At 50.2% G+C, this 13,188-nt stretch overlaps 1 protein-coding gene across 1 annotated transcript in view; it reads left to right on the forward strand.

The window, feature by feature from the left end:
- NCOR2 (nuclear receptor corepressor 2) overlaps positions 1–13,188 on the forward strand; it is a 189,920-nt gene that overhangs the window by 39,961 nt on the left and 136,771 nt on the right. The window contains exons 5-6 of the mRNA XM_040251285.1: positions 4,851–5,030; positions 9,441–9,554. Coding sequence (XP_040107219.1) covers positions 4,851–5,030; positions 9,441–9,554 — 294 coding nt within the window. The remainder of the gene's footprint in view (positions 1–4,850; positions 5,031–9,440; positions 9,555–13,188) is intronic.

Raw genomic sequence — 13,188 nt, forward strand, 5'->3', positions numbered from 1 at the left:
CACAGCTTGATCCAGGTGACATGTCCCTGGGTTCCTGTCTCTGTCCATTTCTTGGCTCTGCCATCTTGCATGTGGTCTTGTTAACAAGAAGGCAGTTTGAGATTCCAGGCCTTCCTCTTCCCACATTCACAGTCAACAAAAAGAGCTTTCCCTGTGTTTCCACATTTCCAGACAAGAACTGTTTATCTCCCTGCTTTTGGGTAAGCCCCTGCCTATCCTGGAATCCATCATGGTGACTGGCAGAGTGGACTGTGGGTGCCCGAGCCTGGCCCTGCCCTTTCCTGGGTCTGAGATGGAGAAGGGGGGAGCCCCAGGGGGTCCTCTCCAGCCCTCAAGGCTTTTGCTTACCTCTGTGTCTGTAATTTTACATAATGAGCTTTTCTGTTCCACGTTGGCCTGAATTTTTACGCCAAGGGCATCTGACGGGGAAAATGGTGCCAACTGCTACCTAGCGACTGGTAAGGGTATTGAATTGTTATTTTCCTCCTGCGGGTTTGGACTGAAATGAAGGCCAGCAGCCATTGGGAGAACCATCTGGAGGCCCAGTAGCCGGGCTTCTGCAGTCCCATTCCTGGAAAACTCAGCACTGCAGAAAGCACTCTTTGCCCTCTGGTGTGCGTCTTCTATTCAGATGGAGGTGAAATTCACATAATATGAAATTAAGCAGGTTGAAGTGAGCAATTCAGTGGCATTTAGTACATTCACGGAGTTGTGCACCATCTCTGTCTAGTTCAAGAGAATTTTCATCATCCCAGAAAGAAACCGTGACCCATCAACACCCACTTCCTCCTCCCCAGCCCCTGGCAACCACCCATCGGCTTTCTGTCTCCGAGGATTTGCGAGTTCTGGACACTTCGTATCAATGGGATCATCCGATATGTGGCCTTTTACGTCTGGCTTCTCTCATTCAGCATCATGTTCTTAAGGTTCGTCTGCGTTGTACCATGGGTCTGTACATCACTCGTTTTTATGGCTGAATCATATTCTATTATATGAATGGAGAGACCACACTTTGTCAGTTGATGGACCCGTCTTTGCAGTTTTGCTGAGAATAAAAGCCAAGCCTGCACCTTGAGGAAGAAACCATTGAAGAAGACAGCTTTTCCCCATCAAGACTTTAAGAAAAAGTTTCCAACAACTTTTCCAATAGTTCCTGGTCATTGCCAACTGCTTCATCCAACCCCTCTGCTGCCCTTGTCAGCTTTGGGGACGGAAATCTTTTTCCTCATGACATTTTATTAAAAATTTTTTCTTTCGTTACTTGGCTGCCTGGGCTCTGCGTTGCAGCGTGTGCTCTTTATTGCCGTGTTCAGGCTTCTGCAGTTGTGGTGTGCAGGCTCAGTTGCCCTGAGGCATGTGGGATCTTACTTCCCCGACCAGGGATTGAATCCAAGTCCCCAGTGTTGGAGGGCAGATTCTTTACCACTGGACCACCGGTCCTGCTCATGTCACTTTGAGAATTGTCCCCGAATTAGATGAGCAGTTTCGGGGTGCCCTGGCCCTGAAAGCCTCCTGTCCACAGTCCTCGTTCTCACCCTGCTCCTCTCCTTCCCTTCTTGGTCCTGGTGGAAGATCAGAGCGAGGCAGGAGAGATGTTTCTTACAGCAGGTAATAGGACTGGGCTCTGGGAACCACGTCACCAAAACCTTTCATCTCAAGAACTCTGAGAAATGATTGAGGCTATTGGGGGAGACCAGCCAAGTGCCGTGGCACACAGAGGGAAGGGGCGAAGCTCAGATAAGGGTTGGGGGTGGGGGCATGGAGGATGAGTCTGACATGAGGTGGCACACAGGTAGAGTCCTGAGAGGGCACAGCTGGTACAAAGGCCCGGAGTTGCCAGGGTACGTGAGTGGCTTCTGGTTTGGCACCTGTGGGGTCAGATGCCTGCAGTCTCTGTGTCCCGCAGCTCGTCCCTCCTACTGGGGAGCAGTTGCACACACACACACACACACACACACACCCTTTCTGAGTATTTCTCTAGAGGTTGTTTAATTCCGTGCACAGTTTTGCTTCTAATATCAGGGAGTCGTGGACCCTGGGAGGGACCTCGCTCTTGCCTTCCTGCCCAGCCACATGGTTCTGAGGGATGAATGGATGTGTGGTGGTGACCTTGTTTCTGCTGTAGGAGCCCCTGCCACCTGGTTGTGTGCTCTGCCTGCTTCTGGAGAGTTCTGATTGAGGCCTTGTCTCTGCTATCCTGAGCCCTCCAAGCCAAAGCTCTATCACTTTGTGACTGGTGACCTCAGGCATGTCATTGAACCTCACTGGATCTTTAGTTTCATCTGGAAAATGGGGAAAACTGTACTTCCACTTCCCGTGTGGGCTGTGACAACTATGTGAGTTAAGAGCATAGCAAGCTCCAATCCTGGCCCTCAGCTTGGGTTTGTAAATAAAGTTTTATTGGCACCCAGCCATGCCCATTCCTGGGTGTCTTGTCTTTGGCTGCTTTTCCACTGCAATGATGAGTGAGTGGTTGGAGCACAGACTGTCTGATCTGCAAAGACTGAAGTGTTTTTACACCTGGCTGTTTACAGATAGTGTGCTGACTGCTGGGTTAGAGCCATGCCGGACCTGTGCCTGCCAGTTCCTTGCCCTCTCATCTGTGCTATGGGGATGCAGTGGCAGCCCCCTGGGAGAACCATAGTCAGAGTTGAGGGGTAGGGTGTGCTGAGCAGAATGCCTGGTTCAGTTTCCTGGGTGTCCCTGAGGAGCGTGGAGGGCCACATCAGAGCCATGTCAGGGCCACATTTGGCCCTGTTGAAGGACTTGGGGCCTCTTCTGCCTCTTCCCCAAAGGTTCTGGGTGTGTGGAGATCTGAGAGTCCTGACACCTGCTCTCCCCCATGTCTCAGATGGAAATGATAAGGCCAGAGTGATCCCCAGACCCTTGGGCCCTGTGCGCTTCAGTGGGGTCTCTGTGTAGAACTGAGACCCCAAGGACAGAAAGGGTGGACTTACGATGGCACCAGAGGGCTTCCCTGGTGGCTCAGATGGTGAAGAATCCACCTGCAATGCAGGAGACCTGGGTTCAATTCCTGGGTCAGGAAGATCCCCTGGAGAAGAGAATGGCAACCCCTTCAGTATTCTTACCTGGAGAATCCCATGGACAGAGGAGCCTAGCAGGCTACAGTCCATAGGGTCGCAACTAGTCAAACACGAGTGAGCAACTGACATACACATAAGATGGCACAGCCTCTGCTCAGCTCGAGCTGGGGGTTCGGGGGAGGGTGGTGCTTGGCAGCCCTGGGGCTGCAGTTGTCTCTGCGAATAATGTGTCCTCTGTCCTCCGGCTGCAGCTGCTGTGGGGGTGGGGAGGCAGCCCCCTGGAGCTACTCCTGGGGCCTCCTCTGCCACAGCTGCTGGCTTGGCCTTGAGGATGGTGCAGGGCGGGGGCCAGGTTTTGGGGAGGACGGCTCCAGCCAGTGCCTGTGGAACCCTGAGAGTGTGCCAGGCTCTGAGTTGAGTGCCCTGCACATAGGTACTCATTCAAGCCTCACAGCAGCCGGAAAGTGGGAATGGTCCCATTGTACAGATGAGGAAACGGAGGCCGGTGATACGCTTGTGGTCACATGATCTTGGGTGGGGATTTGAACCCAGGGCCACATAGGTGAGTGCTCTGGGGGCAAGGACTGGGTTTTATTTTACTTCCTCCTCATTGTGCTCCCAGCAACCTTGGGTGCTCAACAAACTTTTATTGGTGGAATGGAGCCACTGACTCCCTTGTTTGCTTAACACATTTTTGTTCTGTTTTTATTTTTGGCCACACTGTGTGGCTTGTGGAATTTTATTTCCCTGACCAGGGATTGAACCCAGGCCCTTGGCAGTGAAAGTGAAGTCCTAACCACTGGGCCACCAGGGAATTCCCAAGTTTTTTTTTTTTTTTTTTTTGCTTTTTTTAGCACATTTTGGAAAATGACTTCATTACAGAGGGAGTAACACTCAGTGAAGGAAAAGCAGAATAAACACTGGTAAATAAAAAGAAGAGGTAGGAAGGAGGGTGAGATGAATTGGGAGATTAGGATTGACATATGTATACTACCATGTGTAAAAGAGATAGCTAGTGGAAACCTATTGTGTAGTACAGGGAGCTCAACTCAGTGCTTTTTGATGACCTAGCGGGTGGGATGTGGGGTGGAGGTGAGAGGGAGGTCCAAGAAGGAGGGGATATATATATATATATATATAGCTGATTCAGTTCATTGTACCGCAGAAACTAATATAACACTGTAAAGGCAAGTAATACCTCAGTTTACAAAAAGGAAAGTGAAAATATCCCCCTTTTCTCCCACTTCCCCCGTAAATCCTTCTGACATCTCTGTTTCCCATTCTTATAGTTTTCTTGTGCGTTTGTGTATCTTCTACAAAACCAGATTTGTACTGTGTATGATATTCTGTAACTTGCTCTTCTAGACTGAGAATCGTGAATAAGTGTTCATGGAGGGTCAACTGAGGCCAGGCCTTGTGTATTTGGAAGTTGTGGGTTTTGATGCCGGTTCTTGAGAAGCTTGATCTGGAGGGAACACACAGACAGGGTAACAGGGTAGGAGAGGGGTGTTTTATGGGAAAAGGGAAGAGGGAGGCCTTGCAGGGAGGTTTGGAAAACTTGCATGTAGGAAGATAGAAGAAAGGATCTGAACTTTGGAGAAGCCAGGGAGGGGACATCTGGCAGGGGACCACTGAGGGAAAAGGCAGGGAGGTGGGATCAGTGAGCAGCCTTGTGTCTGGGACGTGGGGGCCGGCACAACAGATGCCGGTGTGTTGGTACCGAAGTCATGGTTGGAAACGTTCAGTGTACTGGGGATGTGGGTACCTCCTGTCCTGATCCCATGCCTATTCCTTCTTCCCCTGTAGGACCGCAGCCTGACAGGCAAGCTGGAGCCGGTGTCTCCTCCCAGCCCCCCGCATGCTGACCCTGAGCTGGAGCTGGTACCTCCACGGCTCTCCAAGGAGGAGCTGATCCAGAACATGGACCGGGTGGACCGGGAGATCACCATGGTGGAGCAGCAGATCTCCAAACTGAAGAAGAAGCAGGTGTGGGTGGGTGGGGGAATGGTGGACCTCAGTTTCCGATCCAGCAGCAGTTGCAGCTAAGAAGATAACATAGGAGGCATTGCAGTTGTTCGCGTGTGATGAGCACTGCCTGTGCGCCGACTCATTTTTGCGCCCTCTATGTTTAGTGGACAGGAGAGCTGTTTTGTGCGGTGCTGCCTTTTGGAACTCCCTAATGGAAATGCTCTGGATCTGCCTTGTCCACAGTGGTAGCCACTACCCACATGTGACTGTTGAGCCTTCGAAATGTGCCTCGTGCAGCTGAGGAACTGAATATTTAATTTAGTTTAATTTGAATTAAATGAGCTGTACACTTGGATAACCAAATGTGGCTACTGTCCTGGATGGCACAGGGATGAACAGCTGTGCGGTGGACAGTTGATTCTCTGTGCCTCCCTTTCCTCATCTATAATGTAAAGGAAAATTTCACATGATTCTGGCCCTGGCTCTGGAATCTGGATTAGCTGGACCTCCTACCTCTACCTCAGAGCATTCACCTCTCTGAGCCTCAGTTTGCTCGTCTATAAAATGGGCACAGACATGACACTACCTCATAGGGTTGTGAGGAAGGGACAGAGTCACGTGATGAAAAGAAATCAGCATTGTCATTGAAATCAAGGAAAAGTTAACATAAAGAATAATAAGATTAATTTTATAATTTTACTTTTACCTTTTTTTGGCTCTTCTGCTTCTCTCTCTGGCATCTTCAGGTGTCTGCTCAGATGTTCCCTCCACAGAGGAGACCCCCTGACCTTTATAGGAGTCCTCATCCCCACCCATTCTTTATCCTGGGGGTCAGCAAATCCAGCCAGATGTGGCTCAATGCTTATTTTTGTAAATAAAGCCTTATTGGCACATAGCCACATCCAATTGTTTACACATCGTCTGTGGCTGCTTTTATGATTCAACCGCAGAGCTGGGTGGTCACAAAAGAGACTGTGTGGCCAGCAAAGCCTAAGATATTTACTTTCTGGGCCTTTATAGGGAGTCGGCCAATCTCGTCACCCTGCTGAATGGTGTCACCGTTTGAACGAATGTATAGTTTGTTTTGTGACACTGTGGTCTTCTCATGACTACAGTGTAAAAGCAGGGTTCTTTTTTTTTTTTAACCTGTATTTATTTAGTTTTCGATTGTGCTGGGCCTCTGTTGCTGCGTTCAGGCTTTGTCTAGTTGCGGTGACGGGAGGCTGCCCTCTGGTTGTGTGCGGGTTTCTCATTGCAGCGGCCTCTCTCGTTGCAGAGCGCAGGCTCTGGGGCGCGTGGGCTTGAGCAGCTGTGGTGCGTGATGCTTAGTTGCTCCACGGCATGGGAAATCTTCCTGGAGCAGGGATTGAACCCATGTCTCCTGCATCAGCAGGCAGATTCTCAACCACTGGACCACCAGGGAAGTCCAAAAGCAGGGTTCTTGTCTCCTGTTCCCTGCTGTGCTCCTAGCAACACTGGCACAGAGTAGGTGCTCCTTAAAAACTGTGGATTGAGTCAGTGTAACACCTGTCTTGACCCTGGGGGAAGCAGGGTCACACCTGATTCCCTCCAGGTAAGGATGCATGGGCTCCATGACAGATCTAAGGACTCCTTCTGGCCACGATAGGCAGTGGAAGGAAGGCCGGTGAGAGACGCTTCCTGGAGGCCAGTTTAGGGCAGTGTGACAGGCTTTGAAAGTTATACAGGGGGAGGGGAGCATTGATTCCAAGAGACCTCGGGACTGTCTGGGGGCGCTTGAGAATGGTCCAGCAGCCTGACCAGTCAATGAGGCTTGGCCTACTGCGTGGAGTGGGTGGGTTTCCAGGGTGACAGCACACCATGTGGGGAGGCCGGGCCCTGATTGGAGTCAGCAGTTATTGCCAAGGCCAGGGGAGTGCTGGGCCTTTAGGTCCCCGAGGCCTGGCTTTGGGGTGAGGCTGAAGCTACAGGCCATGTGCACACGTTTGTGACTAAGGCTGGAAGCCAGGTGGCCCAGGGCAGCCCTCGATCGCCAGATTAAAAAAAAAAAAAAAAAGAAATTCCACTTTGGCATTTTTCTTTTTCAAACAAAATTCACAAAACATGAAATGACTCTTTGTAAGGTGAACAATTCAGCGGCATTTAGTCCGTTCACAGCATTGTATGAGCACCCATTCTATCTAGTTCCAAGACATTTTCATGACCCCCAGAGAAAACCCCGGTGCACACTAGCAGCCCCTCCCTTTCCCCCTGCCCCACCAGCCATCAACCTGCTTTCTGTCTCTGTGGATTTGTCTGGACATTTCCTGTAAATGAACCAAACACCACGTGGCCTCTTTGGTCTGGGATCTTTCACTCAGTATCATGTCTTCAGGGTTCATCCACGTTGCAGCCTCTGCCAGCACTTCATTCCCTTTGTGGCGAGTATGCCACTGTATGGATAGATGGTCCACAGATGTTTATCTGTTCATCAGTTGGTGGACATTTAGGGTGTCTCCACCTTTTGACTATCATGAATAGTGCTGCTGTGAGCTTTTGTGTTCCTGTTTCTGTTTGAGCACCTGTTTTCAGTTCTTTGGGTCTGTATCTAGGGATGAAATTTCTAGGTCCTACAGTAACTCTGTGTTTAATTTTTAGTGTCTCAGGGAGGGTCCCCTTCAGTGATTGGTGAGAATCTTCTTCCTGACTAAGCATGCCTTCCATTTCTTGGCTTAGTTTCTTTCACACTTTTTGGAGGGATTTCAATGTTTTTCTGAAGGCTGGTTGTCCTTCTGAAAGCCACCACTAGGGGTCACTGTGGGACTGAGGCAGCTTGGCTCAAGCAGCCTGGCTTCAGACTCTGCATGGGCCCCGTCTTGGCTGTATTTTTGAGTTCATAATGCTTCATGGTCATGGGCAGTGTGTGTGAGCCTTATGAGCAAAGAACAGTGTTCTCACCTCCCTCAAGATGCCCTGTCAGATTGTATTCCCTGGGCATTGGCCCCGTGTGTGACCTTGGGCCAGTGTCTTAAACTCTCTGGTTTTTGCTTTGCCCTTTTGATATAAAGCAGATAACAGCATGCAGGGAGGTCTTTTATGGTGTTTGGAGGAGGAGGGTCCAGTATGAAGACCACAGGGCATATGATAACGATAATGATGATGAGAAGCTGCTCATTAGGTGCTGAGTGCTTTGTGTGCATAGCTCATTTAATCCTCATATCAACTCTCTAGGATAGAACTTTTTATTATCCCCATTTTCCAGATGAGAAAAGTGAGGCTTGGGGGAGTTCAGCAACTTCTCAAGGTTACGCAGCAAGTAAACACAGTTAAGTCCGCTGCATATGAACAAGTTCCATTCTGAAAGCACATTCCTAAGTCCAGTTTATACCTTAGTCCAACAAAGTTACACAGGCTTCCCTGGTAGCTCAACTGGTAAAGAATCCGCCTGCAGTGCAGGAGACCCTGGTTCAATCCCTGGGTTGGGAAGATCCTCTGGAGTAGGGATAGGCTACCCACTCCAGTTTCCTTGTGCTTCCCTGGTGGCTCAGATAGTAAAGAATCTGCCTGCAATGTAGGAGACCTGGGTTTGGTCCCCTGGAGAAGGGAATGGCTACCCACTCCAGTATTCTTGCCTGAAGAATTTCATGGACAGAGGAGCCTGGCAGGCTACAGTCCGTGGAGTCACAGAGAGTTGGACATGACTGAGTGACTTTCACTATGAGCAACTAACTCTCAACCAACAGTTAGCCTAGGTACCTAACTAACACAGTTGGGTATATAGTACTGTACTGTAGTAGGTTTATAATACTTTTCACACAAATAATACATGAAAAACAAACACAAAAAATAACCATTTGTAATCTTCCAGGACCTTGAAAATTATAGTAATTACATTACAACAGCTGGCATACAGGGGCATGCTTGCATCTTTGAAAGTTTGCAGCTCAAAGGTTCATATGTAAGAGACTTACTGTTATAGAAATAGGGTTCCAGTATGGACAGTTTGGCTCCAGAGTGTCCATAGCCTCTCCTGAGGATGACGGTGCATGTGTTTAATGATGGATAATGGGTCACCTTCAGTGAGCCCCCAGTCTGACTGTACATAAATTAACCCATCCAGGAGGCATGGCCATGAGTCCCACTTTACAGATGAGAAAACTGAGGCACAGTGGGGTTAAACTGCTTGCTAATACTCACCTAGTGGGTAAATCACCAAGGTGGAACTTACACCCAGGTAGGCTGTCAGCAGAGTCTGGAGCCAGCCCTGGTCGGGCCCTTCCCTGTGGGAGCTGGGGCCTCTCCAGGGCTTGGAGTTCCTGCGGGTGACTCAGAGGAAATGGTTAGCAGCCTGACTTCCTGTGTGGGGCCACCAGCCTGGCTGAACGGGGAGCCACCCCCGCTGTTGGGGGGGGCCGCCTCTCCTTCCGCCTGCCGGCGTGCTCACCACTACACTCTCCCCGCTCCCCACAGCAACAGCTGGAAGAGGAGGCCGCCAAGCCGCCAGAGCCTGAGAAGCCTGTGTCACCACCGCCCATCGAGTCTAAGCATCGCAGCCTGGTGCAGATCATCTACGACGAGAACCGGGTATGCCCCATCCTGTCCTTCAGAGCCCCTGCCCCACCTTCTCCTGCTTGCCCTGTGCTGGCCACCAGGTGGGAGGCAGGTGTCACTCTGAAGGATCTGACTCTCTCCTGGGGCCTCAGTATTCCCATCTGTGAAATGGGCATCCCTGTGACCACCCTCCCATAGATCTGGGTTTGTGAGTAGGAGGGGAAGGAGTGGCTGCTGGAGACCCATCTTGGTGTGGCTGTGGTTTGGACCATGGCTGGCCTGTGGGATGCAAATGAAAATGCAGGCATTAGGTCATAGGAGAGCTTCAGGGGCCAATTGATCAGTGGGGGAGATGGGTAATCACTTAGGTTCTCAGAAGAAATTCCTGTAATGCAAAGACAGTAGTAACATTAGTTGTCATAACAGCAACATTCGTTGAATAGCTCCTTCTTTTCAGGTGATGGGCAAAGTTTTTTTACATAGCAGTCATCAGAGAGTAGGTATGGTGATTATTTCCAATTAACAGAGGGAGAAACTGAGGCCCAGAGACATTAAGTGACTTGTCTAAAGTCACACAGCTGGGAAGTGGTGGGTCTGAGGTTTGAACCCGTGAGCTGTCGTCAGATCCCAGAGCCTTATTTGTCGACACTGGCCTCTGTTTACACTGAGCCCTGGAAAGAAAGGGCTGTTGGGATGGTTGAACATAGAGTCTGTAGCAGACTGTGGAGCCTCATAGGGATCTTTGGAGGGCAGCTGTTGGGTGTCTGAAGGGGAAGAGGCTCAGGGTACCCAAAGCAGAGTGTCTCCCAGGGGGCTGAACCCCCAGGCTGGAGCTGCACGGAAGTGGAATCTGTTATCTGGTGAGGTGGTGATCTCCCCATTTTTCTCAGTCAAACCAGCTTCAGTGATTTGCAGTTGACTCTTTTCAAATGTGCTCAGGGCGTGTGGATGTTGAGTCCCCTCCTTGATTTTACAGGAGAGGAAACTGAGGCCCAGAGAGGGATTGTTCCTTGTCTGCGGTCATACAGTGAAGTGTGACAGATGGACTCCTATGATCCCCCCGCCCCCGCTCCTGTCCTTGGCCCCTGGCCATGCTTCCCCGCTGTCTCTGCTGTGAGATTTGCCCCTGGCTGCTGGATCAGTGCTCAGAGTTCGGGCAGGCGCTGGAGAGTCCATGGTGTCCCAAGGCTTGGATGGCTGACTCTAGAGCCGGGGAACATGTGGTTGGTGCCTGTGGCTGTAGCTCCAGGCAGGAAAGTATTGGATCAACTGGTTTAGCTATGCCATCACCTCTTGAAACTGCAATAGATGCAGGATGAGACTGAACTTGCTGGGAGCCTGGGAACTGTGTGCCGGGCCTGTCAGGGCTGGTCACCTCTCACACCCTGGCTTCCTACCCAGTCAACACCAGTAACGATCGCAGTGATAGGAGAACTAGAGGAGCCGTGTGTACTTTAGCCAGATGTCCTAGGTTCAGATCCCATCTCTACCATTTTCTGGCTCTGTGACCTTGGGCATATTTCTTAAGCCTCTCTGTAACCCATCTTCCTCACCAGTGAAATAATGATAATTATAGCACCTACCTTGTACCAGGGTGTGGGGATTAAATAAGTTCATTATGTAGCATCCTTGGAACAGTGCCTGCCACCATGTAGGTGCTGCTGCTGCTAAGTCGCTTCAGTCATGTCCGACTCTGTGCGACCCCATAGACGGCAGCCTACCAGGCTCCCCTGTCCCTGGGATTCTCCTGGCAAGAACACTGGAGTGGGTTGCCATTTCCTTCTCCAGTGCATGAAAGTGAAAAGTGAAAGTGAAGTTGCTCAGTCGTGCCCAACTCTTAGTGACCCCATGGACTGCAGCCTATCAGGCTTCTCCGTCCATGGGATTTTCCAGGCAGGAGTATTGGAGTGGGTTGCCATTACCTTCTCCATGTAGGTGCTAAGCTTGGGCTATTAATTGTTATTGTCATTGTTCTTTTATTCTTGCTATTGTTTACATTTTATATGATTTCACTGTATTCTCTCCAGACCTGTATAAAATAGGTACTATTATTCTCTCTGATTTACTCATAAAAAACCACAGCTCAGAGAGGGAAAGTGACCTACCTGGGGTTGCACAGCAAGTGAGTTTTGAGGCTGGGGATCAGAACCAAGAATGAATTGGCTCCAGGACTCTGTGGCAGAGGGGGCAAAGGCAGAGCTCCTGGAGCTGTCACCCCAGGCCTCCCTGATCCTCAGGTGGTATCGTCCTCTCTTCACCCCAACAGCACCTCAGGCTGGGGACTTTATGCCCATTTATGCTGATTTCATCGTGATGGGGTCCTGACAGTAGGTGAAAGACACTGGCCTTCCCCTAGCCCCTTACTCCATGTTTTCAGATGAGGAAAGAGAAACTCTGGGTAATTTCCCCAAGGCCTTACAGGTAGTGAGTGGCAGACTGGGACTCCAGCCCTAGATCCTGAGCTTTTGAGAGCAGTCGCCTGCCTGGCCAGTTCAGGCGCTCTGGCTGCAGCACACTCGTCCCACCTACTCCTTCATTTACGCACTCATTCAACAGCTGTGTAACTGAGCATCTGCTTGGGCCTGCCACTGTTTCAGGCACTGGGGTGCAGCAGGGACCTGGGCCTCCTGCCCACTCCCAGTGGTTTTCTGGGAGGAGATATCAGTTCAGTTCAGTCGCTCAGTCGTGTCCAACTCTTTGCGACCTGCTGAATCGCAGCACGCCAGGCCTCCCTGTCCATCACCAACTCCGGAGTTCACTCAGACTCACCTCCATCGAGCCAGTGATGCCATCCAGCCATCTCATCCTCTGTCGTCCCCTTCTCCTCCTGCTCCCAATCTCTCCCAGCATCAGAGTCTTTTCCAGTGAGTCAGCTCTTCGCATGAGGTGGCCAAAGTACTGGAGTTTCAGCTTTAGCATCATTCCTTCCAGTGAACACCCAGGGCTGATCTCCTTTAGAATATACTGGATGGATCTCCTTGCAGTCCAAGGGACTCTCAGGAGTCTTCTCCAACACCACAGTTCAAATGCATCAATTCTTCGGCGCTCAGCTTTCTTCACAGTCCAACTCTCACATGCATACATGACCACAGGAAAAACCATAGCCTTGACCAGACAGACCTTTGTTGGCAAAGTAATGTCTCTGCTTTTGAGTATGCTATCTAGGTTGGTCATAACTTTCCTTACAAGGAGTAAGCGTCTTTTTTTCATGGCTGCAGTCACCATCTGCAGTGATTTTGGAGCCCCCCAAAATAAAGTCTGACACTGTTTCCACTGTTTCCCCATCTATTTGCCATGAAGTGATGGGACCAGATGCCATGATCTTACCTTTCTGAATGTTGAGCTTTAAGCCAGCTTTTTCACTCTTTTTCACTTTCATCAAGAGGCCTTTTAGTTCCTCTTCACTTTCTGCCATAAGGGTGGTATCACCTGCATATCTGAGGTGATTGATATTTCTCCCGGCAGTCTTGATTCCAGCTTGTGCCTCTTCCAACCCAGCGTTTCTCATGATGTACTCTGCATAGAAGTTAAATAAGCAGGGTGACAATATACAGCCTTGATGTACTCCTTTTTCCTATTTGGAACCAGTCTATTGTTCCATGTCCAGTTCTAACTGTTGCTTCCTGACCTGCATATAGGTTTCTCAAGAGGCAGGTCAGGTGGTCTG

This window comes from Oryx dammah, unplaced genomic scaffold, assembly GCF_014754425.2.
Source record: "Oryx dammah isolate SB20612 unplaced genomic scaffold, SCBI_Odam_1.1 HiC_scaffold_12, whole genome shotgun sequence".
In the NCBI taxonomy this organism is placed as follows: domain Eukaryota; kingdom Metazoa; phylum Chordata; class Mammalia; order Artiodactyla; family Bovidae; genus Oryx; species Oryx dammah.